At 56.1% G+C, this 13951-nt stretch overlaps 1 protein-coding gene across 1 annotated transcript in view; it reads left to right on the top strand.

Moving 5' to 3' along the window:
• The first annotated feature begins 5171 nt into the window (after nt 1–5171).
• SPATA20 (spermatogenesis associated 20) overlaps nt 5172–13951 on the top strand; it is a 39413-nt gene continuing 30633 nt past the window's right edge. Inside the window, exons 1-11 of the mRNA XM_019542482.1 lie at nt 5172–5309; nt 6681–6745; nt 7169–7323; nt 7460–7603; nt 8017–8218; nt 8317–8447; nt 8618–8722; nt 9809–9883; nt 10322–10534; nt 10934–11126; nt 12779–12947. Coding sequence (XP_019398027.1) covers nt 5200–5309; nt 6681–6745; nt 7169–7323; nt 7460–7603; nt 8017–8218; nt 8317–8447; nt 8618–8722; nt 9809–9883; nt 10322–10534; nt 10934–11126; nt 12779–12947 — 1562 coding nt within the window. The 5' untranslated portion in view covers nt 5172–5199. The remainder of the gene's footprint in view (nt 5310–6680; nt 6746–7168; nt 7324–7459; nt 7604–8016; nt 8219–8316; nt 8448–8617; nt 8723–9808; nt 9884–10321; nt 10535–10933; nt 11127–12778; nt 12948–13951) is intronic.

Here is a 13951-nt window from a genome sequence, read left to right as displayed (position 1 = left end):
GCGTTAACACTTCATTCCCTCCTAACTTGTAAGGGGGCCTTGCTTCCATATCAATGTCCGCCACTGTCTTCTGCCTCTCAGCCGCTTCCCAGCAGCGGTGGGCTCTGGACCCCACCTCTCTACCGAGCCATATAGCTACGGTGTCTCCAGCCTCTACACTTGCCTTGCACCTTGGGTCACCTTTCCCACCAGAGGGAAGTGAGTTTAAGAAGCCACTGCTCTGCTTTGGCAGTGGTGTTGCACAGGAGTAAGTGCCCTCCAGGGCCCAGTGGGAGTTTCCTTTCATGTCCGGGGTTGCTGGAAGGCCATTTGGGTAACAGCAGAGGAGGAATTTGAGCCCTTTCCAGTTTAACAGCCTGGCTAAGCTGCTGCTTCTGGAAGAAAAGGGGCCTATTTCTTTAAAGGCAGGAGCTGGGAACTTGCTGCCTCCCTGCCTCGAGCTCTGGCAGATGGGGATTGTTTCTGATGGAGCAGGGCTCTTGCGCTCTCATGGCCAGGCGCATCCCTCTGGCTGCTGGCCTGCAGTTCCTCTTCACATGAATCAGGCAGTGGAGACATCAGTCCCGGCTTCTCTCAGGGTGAATTGATGCCATTTGTACTCATCTGGCTCCACTCCCACAGCATCTCTTGGAGATATCCCCCACGCAGGCAAACTGCAAACTATGGGCCCGTCAGCTCAGTTGTTCCTATGGAGTAAGAAACAAAACTGATGGCTTTGGCTTGCTGATGGTCTACCCAGATTCCCTTCCCCAGGCATCTCTGCATTCAGCGGGGAAGTACTTGTGGAAACTGGCCACAAAAGGCCTCTCTGGGCAGCTTGCTGGAGGGGCACAGGAGACTCGGTGTCACGAGCTGCTGGTTAATGCCAGCTAGCTGGAAAACATGAGATCCCATGTGGCCCTCCTCCCCCATAACATGAATTTTCCCAGTCCTCCAGGAGCTGTTTCACCAAATGTCTTAAAGCGAACAGGAGTAACACAGAGGGGCTGACTCTGGTTGTTACTCCAACCCTTGCACGCTGCTCTAGCAACACGGAGAGGCTGTAGGGCTCCTGCAACAGCTGGGACACTGTAGGGCCAATTCTAAGTGACCCTACCCGGCCTCCCTTATAGCTGGGGTGGTGGCCAGCAGAAGCCTCTTCTGCAGGGATCCTGGGCTCCAGAGCAGCGCCATGTGCACTGCCCTAAGTTGGAGCAGCCCCCAGCAGCTGTAGATACTACCCACACAGGCATATAACCTGGAGTGGACTGTGCAACAGGGGACTGTATGCCCTTGCCCTGCTCGCCCGAGCGCTGCACCTTCAGTACTGTTTCTCAGGAGCACAGTTGGCTGTCAAGGATCTTCAGGGGTGGAGAGAGGAATCTCCATCATCTTCTCAGGATCTTTCTTCCTTCTCAGCCACCACGCACTGCGCTGCAAATTCCCCTGTCTCTCATCTGACCTAATGGTGGGAGAAGAATCAATGTGGGGCAAACTAATGTGCCGCCCAGGCCATTGTCTCATCTCTAAGTGCATGATGCTGAAGGCTTCGGAAGGGAGGCAGGCTCTCTTCCTAGCTCCTACACTGCTAGCATGGCAGAGCAGTGGGCATCCCCTCTTGATGCCATTTTCCAGCTAGTATCTGGGCTAACCCACGTGGGCTGGGATGGGGCTGTGTCACGGAAGAGAACAGAGGAGGTTCCTTCAGGTCGGCCCTGCTTCCTGCTCCGGGACAGAAAAGAGGGGGTGGTGAGGGCCCAGCAAGCAGTGCGGGAAGCCAGGATTCTCCTCTCAGGCCCGAGTAGGACGGAGGAGCAAGAGGGAAGCTGTCCTGAATGGAGACGTCCGCAGGACACAGGTTTAGAGCCCAACTTTCAGTAACCGTTCTGCTAAGCCCCAAAATGAAGTGAGGAGAGTTCCCCGTAGCCTCCCTCTGCAGATCTGAAATCCGCTTTCACGAGGTCAGTGGTTGATACCATATAACAAACTGAAGCTGAGACGACACAGCTTGGGTACGAGGTGGGCCATGCTCCGTCACTGCTGGAACATCACTGAAGTTCCCTGTCACCGAAACAAAGTCCACCGACTCTGCGGGTCAGATAAACTGGCTTCACAAGCTGGATCGGCCCACCGGGCAGAGGTTGCAAACCCCTGAATTAGATGAATGTTTCCTCCTGCACAAGTGCATCCTGCAAATGCTCTCCGCCCTCAATCCCCGTCAAAAATACACCTATTAGATGCAAGTGGGAACACAATAGACACCCTTCTGCTGGATTCAGCAGAACAGCTTTAGTCAGGCTCCCTGCACCCTGGGCCCAGCAGGCACCTTGTGATCTTCAGCCTCCAAACATTCGGGAATTCAAATCAGCTCTCTACGGTGCTGACTCAGGGGTGCAGGAGAGGATAATTCACCTGGCAAGCACCAAGCAGCAGTGCTGGTCTCCTGTCCTGACGACAAATATTTAAGGTTGTCCTCACGCCCTGCAGCAAACAAATGCGTAGACAGCAAGCAAAGGGGAAAAAAAAACAACCACAAAATCAAAACCAGCCCACTGCAGCAAGGAATCAACCCCCTCAGCAAAAATGTGCTTTGCCTCCCACTGTTCCTTTAATAAGTGCCGGTAAAAGGACAGCATTTTGCTTGATCAGGTGTCTTTGTCTCCTCTCAGCTGCATAAATAGGAAATCGATGATCAAGAGCTAACAAGACGCAGGTAGAGGTTGATGCGGTAGAGTCCTTCTCCTCTTTGGTGCGCTCCAAGGGCTGGATGTGAAGGATACCCACAACCTGGTCGATGCTGAGAAGTTATTTGCATATTAAGGTGACTGTGAAACGAGCCTGGAGAAGAACAAGGCCCAAGGAAAAGAAAAGGCACAAGAGCATCGAGTCCTGTGGTACTAGGAGCTCTGACAAGCAAGCCCCCCCGACCCTGCATGCACTAGGTGGGCAGAGCTGGCGTGTGGGCTGTTGGGGGCTCTGTGCCACGGCTGTGCTCTGGGTGTTGTCATCATCTCCCATGCACTAGATGGTTTCATTAATAAAATATAGTCTGCTGCTGGGCCTGAAACACCAAGTTACTGCAGCCAGGGAAGACTTGCAGACGCCTGAGTCTGCTCTCTGGATGCCCGTGCATAATTCATGTTGCCATCCATTATAAGCAACCAAGGGCAAACACATCCCTCGGATGGCGGCGGCTGTTACAAACACAGGCACAAAGTTCACTGCTGGTTCCTCGCAGTCCTGCTCTGGGTAGCTAACTACCCGCAGAGACGGTCCCCTGCTCTGCAGGCCCCCGGGGACGGCCAGATAACACCCTCGGCCTGCAATGTAGTGCTTGCTGTTCGTGCCAAAGCAGTTTAGGGCAGGGGGGAATCAGCAGCATGATCCCCAATTAACAACTACACCAGAGGGAGTGAAGAGCAGCTTTTCAAAGGGACCAGAGCACCTGAAGATGCCAACAGACACCAAGGGAGAGTTTCTCAGGAGCCCAGGCTGCCTGTTTTGCCAAAGGCACGGCACTGGGAACGGAGGAGGCCTGGAGGCTAAAGGCTGGTTGATACACTCGCCTGAGGGAGCGCCTGGGGCTGCGATGCCGCTCAAGGAGCGGGTGCCCCCGGAGGGCAACGGGACGGCTCCGGGGGGGCTGCGCTCGCCTGCCCAGGCGCCGGCCTCACCCAGCAGGATCCTCCAGGCAACGCCTTTCTCACCCGCGCAAATGGCGCCCCCAGCTTTCTTCCCCCACTCTGGCGGGGGCCACCGGGGCCTGGCTCCCGGCCACAGGGGATCGTATGAAGGTCTTAAGGGGCTTAGAAAGTGCCAGCCTAGGCGGCCTGAGCCGGAGTCACTCTCGGGCCACCCCGGGGACGCCGAGGCTGATCTGAGCCGGAGCCGAGCCATGGCCAGCCCAGCCTGGGGACCCCGATCCGGAGCGAGTCCAGGTTCAGCACCACGCCCGCCCCGATCCGGAGTGACTCCGCCCCGCGCCCGCCCCCGCAGCCATGCTGGCCGCGCCGCTCCTGCTGCTCCGCCGCTGCCGCCGCCTGGCCGGCCCGGCCCGAGCGCCGCGCAGGTAGGGCCGGGCCTGGGCGACAGGCCTCCCCTGCTCTGGTCCCGGCTGCCGTCCCGCCCGCCGCCGCCCCGAGCAGCGGGGAAGGGCCTGGCCGTGCTGGCAGGGCGCCCGGAGAGACCCGGCGGGAAAACGTCCCCGGGGCTGCTGTGGCGGCGGCAGAGCCGGGGGAGCTGGGCTCCCCTCATGCAGGCCCCGCTAAAGAAGTCGAGAGCTGTTGGCGCAGAGCTGCCCTTCCCAAACCGTGGGTCGCGACGGGGGGCGGCTGTGGCCTGGGAGCGAGGGCTTGGGCTGAGGAAGTTTGGCCTAGAGGGGGTGGGATACGACCCTGCGGCGGGGAGGCCTCGCGAGCGCTGCAGGGCTGGTTGGGGCTGTCGGGGGTCAGCAAGGGCGAGAGTCCGGCCTGGCCTGGGGGCAGTCCCTGGGCCTCAGCCCTACCTTAGTCTCCCCCCCCGCGTGACGGGGGTCGCTGCGTGGGGGGGCAGGCGTGTGACAGGGGAGCTGGTCTCTCCTACAGCCCCCCGACGAGCGTGTCAAAGCGGAGACGGGCAGCGCTGGGCGTGCGGGCCCAGGGGCAGGTGGGTGGTGGGTGGGAAAAGCCTCGGTGCTGGTGCGTTTCAGGGGATGTTGTGGCGTGGGCTCGGGCAGCGTAGCTAGTGCGGGGCAGAGGCCTGCGTGCATCGAGCAGGACAGATTTTGGGGGGTGGACCGGTGGGAAGGGCACTGCCTGTCTGCCCTGCTGCCGGGCTGTCGACTGCCCCCAGCCGAGCTGTGACACGGCTCCCGCATCACAATGCGGCCCACCGTGGCCCTTCCTTCAAGGAGTCTCATGCCCAAGACCTGTGGGCAGTGTAAGTCGCACCGAGGCCCCCGTGGTAACCTAGAGCTCAACTTCTCTGTTGGTGACTGGAGCTTGGGTCTTGCAGTGAGAGGAGCCAGCGGCGTTACAGAAACAGGCAGATCTGGGCCCCCAGCCCCAGCCCAGGGTGGGGTCTGGATGGGGTACTAGCATGTGCATCGCCAGTCCAGGTGTCTGCAGCCTGTGCTTTGTCACCTCCACCTCTTGCTCTGCTCCTGGGACCTATGAAGCGAATTGGTATCAATTAACCTGTGTTTCTCCTTGCAGGACTGTGTTTCTGAGAGGGGGCATAGCCATGGCCAGCGGAGGGAAGGGTGGCCAGCTCAGCAGTCCTCGTTATACCAACCGGCTGATTAACGAAAAGTCTCCCTACCTCCTTCAGCATGCCCACAACCCCGTGGACTGGTGAGAGACAACGGTCCCTTCTGCTTTACCTGCAGCAGCGGAGCTGGGTAGGATGGTAGGGGGTGCGGTGCTGAGCAGCAATAGGTGAAAAACTGTTAGAGGCTAAATGTCTCATGCTTTCTGTCTGGGTGCCCTGGGCTCTGCAAGTCCTTTCATTGCATCTGAAGAAGTAGGTTTGCCTAGGAAAGCTCATGCATTGTTGAACAAGTTAGTCTACAAGTGGCCACCCTGCCCTGTTTCTGCCTCTCTTGGGACAGAGATTTCCCATGTCTTTTTGTCTGCTATGTTTTATTTTCCAGAGACTTTTGGCGGTGACCATGTGCTACCAGCCACCCAGACCTCTAAATAGTAGGGCTGTGTGAAACACCGTTTTGTTTCGGCATCCGTTTTGCTGTTTCGAAGGGACAGTGTTTTGTTTCATTTCGTTTCGAAACACTGTCCTGTTTCATTTCGTTGAAACTGTTTCTCTGTTTCAGTGCATTTTGACATTTTACCCATAGGCTACAATCATGCAAATGCCTAAAACTTTGTCATTTCTTGCCTGATTTGGATGAAACCTGAGGGCATGAAACCTGCCAAGTTTCAAGGAGATAGGTGCAGAGGTTTCTTGGAAACTGCATCTCAAATGTCAAAAAGCAAAACTCGTGATGCTTGCCGCCAGTGGCAGCCTTCTGTCATCTGGCACAGATCTGGGGGCCTGCACCCCCAGGGGAGCTGTGGGGCTGCGCCGGACTCCTTCTGGGGGTACGGGCCCGCAGATCTGCGCCGGATGACACAAGGCTGCTACTGCCACCTGGGACCAGCGCTGGGTGCAGCCCATGCCCAGTGCCAGGGAAGACTGATGCTGCCGCTGGCCCCAGGCAGCAGTAGCAGGCTCCTGTCATCTGGCCTGGTGGCAGGAGGCAGGGGAGAGCTGGGACTGTGCTCCGAGGAGCTCCGCAGCCCCATGGAGCTCAGCTTGGTGGTGGGAGGTGGGGAGAGCCAGGGCTGCGCTGTGCCTCCTGGCGCTGGACTGAGCTCCATGGGGCTGCGGAGTTGCTCAGAGTGCAGCCCTGGCTCTCCCCAGCCTCTCGCCACCCGGCTGCTTCAAAACTCAAAACATTTTGAAACTTTCGAAACATTTTGAGCGCCCCCATTTTGTTTTGAAGCTTTTTATTTCATTTAGATATTGCTGTTTCGAGCTCGAAACATGTTGAAACAGCTTCGAAATGAAACACTTGGTGAAATTTCGCATGGCCCTAATAGGACTAAATAGGTCTTGGTTAGCGACAGCTGCTCAGTTGCTTGTCTTAGACCATGCCTTGACCCCATGTGATGCTCTAATGGCATAAGCCTTTTTTTTCTTTCCCCCCCCCTTTTCTTTCTCCCTAGGTACCCATGGGGCCAGGAAGCCTTTGATAAAGCCAAAAAAGAAAACAAACTGATCTTTCTGTCAGGTAATGAAGCAAATGCACTTCGCTTTCCTGTGCGTACATGTGTAAATCATGCCGTAAGCCCTGCTGCTTTGTCTGAGGCTGGTACCTGAAGAGCACTCTGACCTCTGGGAGAAGATTGCCTTGAGGATCTTGTGCCTGAGGACTCTGTGATCAGGCAATTTTGGACTCCAGTCAAAGTTGGGCTCTGTCTTGGTTACCAGAGTCGTTGAGACAGGAGTTAGCAATGCAAATAACAAGTTGGCCTCCATTCCCTGATGTAGGCTTGTTTCCTACTGTCTGCTCTCCTGTCTGATCTGTAGATGGCCAGCCTGGTGGAGACCCCGTCGGTCCCCTTGGGACAATATCCCACAATCTAACAGCTCTCATCATTTGTGCCTCCGTTCAGCCGGGAGCCTTTCTTTAATTGGCAGTATGTATTTTCAGTCGGCTATTCCACCTGCCACTGGTGCCATGTGATGGAGGAGGAGTCCTTCAAGAACAAGGAGATTGGCCGGATTCTCAACGAGAACTTTGTCTGCATAAAAGTGGATCGCGAGGAGCGGCCCGATGTGGATAAAGTCTACATGACCTTTGTGCAGGTGAGGAGGGTGATGATGAGAAAAGCAGGGTGCAGTGGATAAGAAGCTGTGGAGAACCACTCTTCCAGGCACAGGTAGACACACAGGATCTCCCGGGGCAGTGGAGATGATAGCTCATCTATGGCTTTTCTTTCAGGCAACCAGCAGTGGAGGGGGCTGGCCGATGAGCGTGTGGCTGACTCCCGACCTCAAACCCTTTGTAGGCGGGACATATTTTCCCCCTGACGATGGAATTTACCGAGTCGGCTTTAAGACGGTGCTGCTGCGAATTGTTGATCAGGTGCGTAGTTTTCTGTTTGAGCTTCAGTGGTAGGTTTTGGGGTTCTCATTGGAAACAGCAGAGATCCAGGGCAGGGAAGTCAGACGGGCTGTCGGTATTAACACTGACTGTTGGGTTGGGAGGGCTACTGGGCGGAGGTGGATTTGGGGACTTGGGAAATGAGGACATTTGGGCTGGGTTGAGGGGGCAAGTGAGTTAAATGCAGGATGTTGAGGTCAGGTAGCGAGAGAGTACACCTGCTGAGGGATCAGCATAAAGGAATAGGCTCAGAGCTCTGGAAGGTCTGAAGAACAGAAGAAATTTTGTATGGATGGGGAGGGAGGCCTTTGGTAGCTCCAGGGTCATGAAAAGCACAGGGAGGCCAAGAGCAGCAGGTGGGGCAGGACTGACCTCTTCCCTGTTCTTCTGCCTAGTGGAAGCGAAACAAAGAGGCCCTTTTGGAGAACAGCCAGAGGATCACAGATGCACTGCTCACAAGGGCTGAGGTTGGCATCAGGAGCGAGGAGTCGCCCCCACCTTCATCTGAGGTGATGACCCGATGCTTCCAGCAGCTGTCTGAGTCATATGATGAAGAGTATGGTGGCTTTTCAGAGTTCCCCAAGTTCCCCACGCCAGGTCAGCTCGTTACCTTCTAACAGAGACATCCCAAGAGCAGGGATCATCGCTGGGCACAGACCTGACTCCAAGCATTTGCCTTTGTTGTTGTGTTCCAGTCAATCTGAACTTCCTCTTCACGTACTGGGCCCTGCACCGGACCTCTCCTGATGGTGCACGGGCCTTGCAGATGGCTCTGCACACCCTCAAGATGATGGCCTATGGTGGGATTCATGATCACATTGCCCAGGTAAGAGGCACGGGGTGTCAGATGGTCCTTAGTGATGCAGTTTCTTGGGAGGACCATGCTTAGGTGTCTTGAAACACTCTCCTTTGACAAGCTAGCTCCAAAGACAAAATCACCAGGACAGCTCAGTGACCCATGAATTGGAGACTCATGTTTCCTTTCTCTCTCTGCAGGGATTCCACCGCTACTCCACTGACCAGAGGTGGCACGTTCCTCACTTTGAGAAGATGCTGTACGACCAGGGGCAGCTGGCAGCAACATATGCCAAGGCGTTTCAGGTATGGCCAACATAGCTCTTACCCCGAGTGATTACGTAGGGCTCTGAGATGGGGCTACAAAGAACTGGTCGATGAGCAGAAGCCTCTCAGCGAGAAGGGCCTCTTTCCTGATGGTCGAGTCTGGAGTGTGTGTGTTATCTGTGGTGAGGGGACAAGCCTGAGCAAGCTCTTTGGGAGGCTTGCCAGCTGTCCTCTGCCACCGAGGCGGACGCTGAGACAGACACCACTTTCATGTGGAGCCTGATTTCAGGTCCGTGTCTCATGCAGAAACTCTTGGGCGGAGGTGTGGGGAGGCAAAAGCTGCTGGCTGACTTCTTCCTGGTGAAATGCCCAGAGAGGACAGAGTTTGCAGCAGTGAGGATGGGAGTTCATTGTTACCACAATGAGGGGACCTTGTCTAACTCCTAGTTACACAAGAGCATAAGTAAAAGTAACAGCAGGCTCTAGGACAGCTGTTCCCAAATGAGGGGTCCTGACCTCAAATGGGGCTGTGGCACTTAACAAACAGGGCTGTGAGTGGCACAGGCAGTGTCCACACAGATATCTTCACGGCACCATAGTTATGTGCCCCGTTCCTGACAGGAGACTCCCAGTAATGGGTGTTGGTGTGATAGGACACTGACCCTCAGGATCTGCACTAAGAGCAGTGGGCTCACTCCCCATGGGCTCTGGACAGGAAGCAGATTACAAGAACTCTCCACCTCTCCCAGTCAGGCTTCTCTCTATGCCAGCCTGAGTCCCTTTGAGATACTCCCCTGGGAGGCAGGAGGGGCCCTGGGGAGCACTTGCTGCTACTGTGAGGTTTCAAATGCAAGGAAGAGCAATTCTTTCAAAGGAGTTGAGTTCTGGACTGTACCCTGCTCTCGGGGACCTTGGCATAAATATTGAATAACTCACGGAAGCCAGCAGATTCCCCCACACTTGGTCCCTCCAATCCCATCGTGGCTTTGATGTTCTGGAGCCCTCGCATTGGGTTTTTCCCTTTCCTGGCTCCTCTGCTCCTCAGCTCTGAGTTAGCACAGGAGTGCCCCTTGCCCCAGCCCCGTTCTTGTGATCTGGAAATAAAATGCTCCTTGTCTCATGCAGATTTCTGGCGATGAATTCTTTGCAGATGTTGCCACCGACATCCTGCTCTATGTCTCCCGGGATTTGAGTGACAGGGTAAGTCAGCACCTAAGCTCAGGGCTATTTGTGTCTCTCCTCCCAATCTCATGCTGCTGCCACTCTGGCTTGCCAGGAGTAATGCTCGCTGCCCCAGGGATGGTCAGATCCTCTGCCCTCCCTGAAGCAGACTTCTCTGGGCTCAAACCCAGCCCCTGGGTATCCTCTGCCTCTACTGGCTTGGACGGGTCAGTGATTTAGCCTGTGCTCTCCTGTCTCATCCCCACACTACCCTTGGGTGGCTGGACAGATTTCCCCAGGCCTTGTCTGTCCTGCAGTGCCTAGAGTGGAGATTTTTTTGTAGCTTCTGCATATGTCCCTCTTTTTATCCCAGCATCACCTCCTGCTGGCTAGCTGATTCATTATTAGTGAGGACAGAGCATCTGGGGGGGAGCGTTGCCATTTCTGCCCTGTGTGGGCTCTGCTGTGGCGTTTCAGGCCGGAGGGTTCTACAGTGCGGAGGATGCAGATTCCTATCGCACAGCCAAGTCCAAAGAGAAGCAGGAGGGGGCTTTCTGCGTGTGGACGGCAGAGGAAATCCGGGCCTTCCTTCCAGACCCTTTGGAGGGGGATTCAGACAGGAAGACGCTGGCAGACATTTTCATGCATCACTATGGGGTGAAGGAGGGCGGGAATGTAAGCCCCATGAAGGTAAGTTGGGGGCGCTGGCCTGAGGCTTTGGGAAAGGGGTTGCGGGGGACACAATTCTGGACCTCACTAGTGGATGTAGTGGAGGGGAAGATTCAAAAGCCAGTTGTCCCAGGTGCTAGGAGATGCCACGGGGGGGGATTCTGGTAGTCAGACATACAGCAGCCCAGAGGGGAGTGCTGCAGCGGGGTTATGGGAAGGAGTGATGTGGGACTGGGTAGGTCCTAGGAGAGAACTGCATAGCTAGAGATTCTCAGAGGATGCCCCAGCCTAGGTAAGGCAGGTGGGGTCAGGTTGTGGCTCTCGTGGGTCCCCGAGGCTTCAGTGAGCAAGTTAGGTGTCTGAAAGCACCAGTGTACATGTCCCCGGCACTGCTGTGATGTAGCTGGGCTGTCATTGCAGGACCCATACAATGAGCTTAAAGGCAAGAACGTCCTGATTGTGCAGTATTCCCTGGAGCTGACAGCAGCTAGGTTCGGTCTGGAGCTGGACCATCTGAAGGCCCTGCTGGCAAAGAGCCGGGAGCGGCTGTCAGAGGTCCGGGCCCAGCGACCACGGCCTCATCTGGACTCCAAGATGCTGGCATCCTGGAACGGTGAGACAGGGCCTCTTCATCCTCCCTGTGGCTCACCATGACACAGGGCTTCCATTGCCCTGCAGTGACTTGTGCTGTGGTTCTACCCCCTGCTGGACATGGGCTGGGGTCTTCCCACCTCCAACTGTTGCAGGCTTTCTGCAGACTCAGGCAGCATCTGTTACACTTGAGTGGCCTTGTCAAGCTTTTCTCCACCAGGGTGAGGCCTGAAAAGACACAGAAGTCTTAGGTGGGAGCTGGGATTCAGCCTTTTATCACATGATTCCAAGAGCAGGGTCTCTATCCTGGGACCTGCCTGCCCCTACTTTAATCTAGCCCTGCTGCAGTGTGTGCCTGGGACGGGGCAGCCCATCCTAGGAAGCACTGAGATCTGCAGAGAGACTGGTAATTGGAAGGCTGCTGTTATTAATTGCCACTGCCACTAGGCAGTGAGAAATGGGTCAGAGGGGAGGTACACAGGGCCTGGGTTCATCGTCAGTAGGGAGCAGTGCAGTCTGATTCCAGTGCGTTTGATTCTCTGCATGGGGCTGCTGGCTCCTCCATACCTGTGTCATAGGAGGCTGCAGAGGGTCTTGGAGGGCAGCTGGCAGCCTCCTGGGCACACGGAAATGACGGACTCTGGATGGGGAGGGTGGTTGATTGTTCCTTTGCCCTACTGGGCACATGGGATTCCCCTTCAGGGCAGCCCCACAGCAGGCAGGAGGTAACCCCAGACTCTCATTTTCTGTCTCTCCCTTAGCACAGCCCCTGGTTTCCATTGCACCTTCCTTTTGCTGCCCAGGGTCTACCCCCAACCCCTTCTGCTCCTGGTTGGGTGGGCCGCTGGTGCTGAGGGCTCCGACCTCTCTTCTCCAGGTCCCTGGGTCTGGTGGGGGGCCCTCCTGGGAAGGCACCTGGCAGATGGTTCTGCAGGTCTGGCCCAGGGGTCCTCTTCATTCCCAGTGCAACTCTCCTCCAGCCCATGGTGCAGCTGGGAGAAGAGCAGGGTCTTTGCTGAGCGAAGCCAGGCTGGTTGGACCACCCTGGGCCTGTCCCCCCCTTGCCCAGCAGGGGGCAGCAGAACCTTACCTGTGTTTTCCATGCTACAGCCTTAGAGGTAGTATGAACTGTAAAAGCAAGCATCCATGCAGAGCAGCACTGCAAGGTCTTGGGTTCAAGTCCCAGGCTAGGATCAGCCAATGGCCAGCACTGGTACAGCAGGGTGGCATGGGGGGAGGCAAGCTTAGTGGCTGCCTCTAGTATGTATCCAGGCATCCCATACAAACTGATAACCTCAGTGTCTCAGCTGCAGTTCCCTCTACATAAAACAGGATCTGCTGGCTAAGACCATCTGGCAGCTGAGTCCTGAGGGGCGGTTGTGGTACGCAGTAGCTGTGGGAGAGCCTTTGCAGAGAGTCCGTTCTCCCTCTTGGTATAACCAGCATTTTGGAGCCTTTCTCCAGCCCCTGTCACTGCGAGGAGAAGCAGCTTATAGTGTAGCTTAAGCTGATTGCAGGAAACGGTAAATGAGACCCCATCCCACCATCAGCCTGGCAGGAAGGTTGTGGATGATAACTGTCACGTGGAGTAGATGAACCAAGCTTTCTGATCAGTGAATGGCCTTGACCCTAGGCCTGAGCAAGTCTCTGCTTCTGTGTCTGTTCACTACACAGGGCTGATGATCTCAGGCTTTGCTCAGAGCGGGGCCATCCTTGGCAAGGAGGAGTACATCAGCCGGGCCACGTGTGCTGCTGACTTCCTGCGAAGCCACTTGTTTGATGCCAGTAGCGGGCGCCTCCTTCGCAGCTGCTACCGGGGCAAAGACAACATAGTAGAGCAGAGGTGGGTGTGTGGCCAGGGTGGGGGACACCTTGGCTTAAGAGATGATGGTATCTGCAATCCCAGCAGGCCTCTGGAGGGCAGGGGTGATAAGGAATGGATGGGGCAAGGAGGGGATCTGCCCTGGCATCCTCTCAGTTCAGGGCCTGACAGGCAGGGCTTGGAGCAGATACTTAGGTTCGTTTGGGCAATGAGAGAGCTGCTGCTTGTCCCCAGAGCTAAGGCAGTTCTCCATCTGCCTGCTCAGTCTGCATGATGTGTTCTGCTGTACTTTGGAGGCCTCTGTCCCTGTGGCACCAGAACCCAGATAATTCTTAGTTCCTCAGTCTGTGTTAAGATGAGTAGCTGGGGGTGCCCACAGTCAGGTGGGACTGCTGACGTGTTTGCAGTGAGTGGAAATGTGTCCTGCTGGCTTCTCAACCCCCACTCCTTCCCCAGTGCCTCTGCTGCCCTCAGCCTTCCTGCTGAGCTGAGCACACTGCATGGGGATTCCCTTTAGAGTCTGCCACCTACCCACCAACAAGCCAAACACACTGCCCTTCATGGTCTGTGCCCAGCACCCCTCTAGGCACCTCTACCACTGCCAGAACAGGAGGCCGGCACTGAAGTAGGACACTGCTGCTGTGTTGATTTGGGGAGGAGTGGACCCCAAGCCAGAGGGCCCCCTTCTCCACTGATACCCTGACCTGGGTAGTAAACAGAGGGAGTTGGCCTGGCTGGTGTCCCCTGCTCCTCAGGGCTGGAGGTAGCAGCAGCTTCTGTACATGCAGGCCTGTCTCTTGTGCATGTGGCTGGGGATAGATTAGTTCAGCTCAGTGGGGAAGGGCTCTGCCAGAGCTTGAGGGAATTCAGGTCAAATCCTCCTGAGGTGCTTGCTGCTGAGTGATGCCAGGGACCCAGTGCAGGATCTGCTGCTCATGCCTGTGGTGGGGGCATTGGTACACCTGGCCGGGACGTTACCAAAGCACCTTCTATTGCAGCCGTGCTCCAGTTGCTGCCCATAGGGA

Source organism: Crocodylus porosus, unplaced genomic scaffold (genome assembly GCF_001723895.1).
Source record: "Crocodylus porosus isolate Cpor-Errol unplaced genomic scaffold, CroPor_comp1, whole genome shotgun sequence".
In the NCBI taxonomy this organism is placed as follows: domain Eukaryota; kingdom Metazoa; phylum Chordata; order Crocodylia; family Crocodylidae; genus Crocodylus; species Crocodylus porosus.
This window is presented reverse-complemented; position numbering and strand designations above follow the sequence as displayed.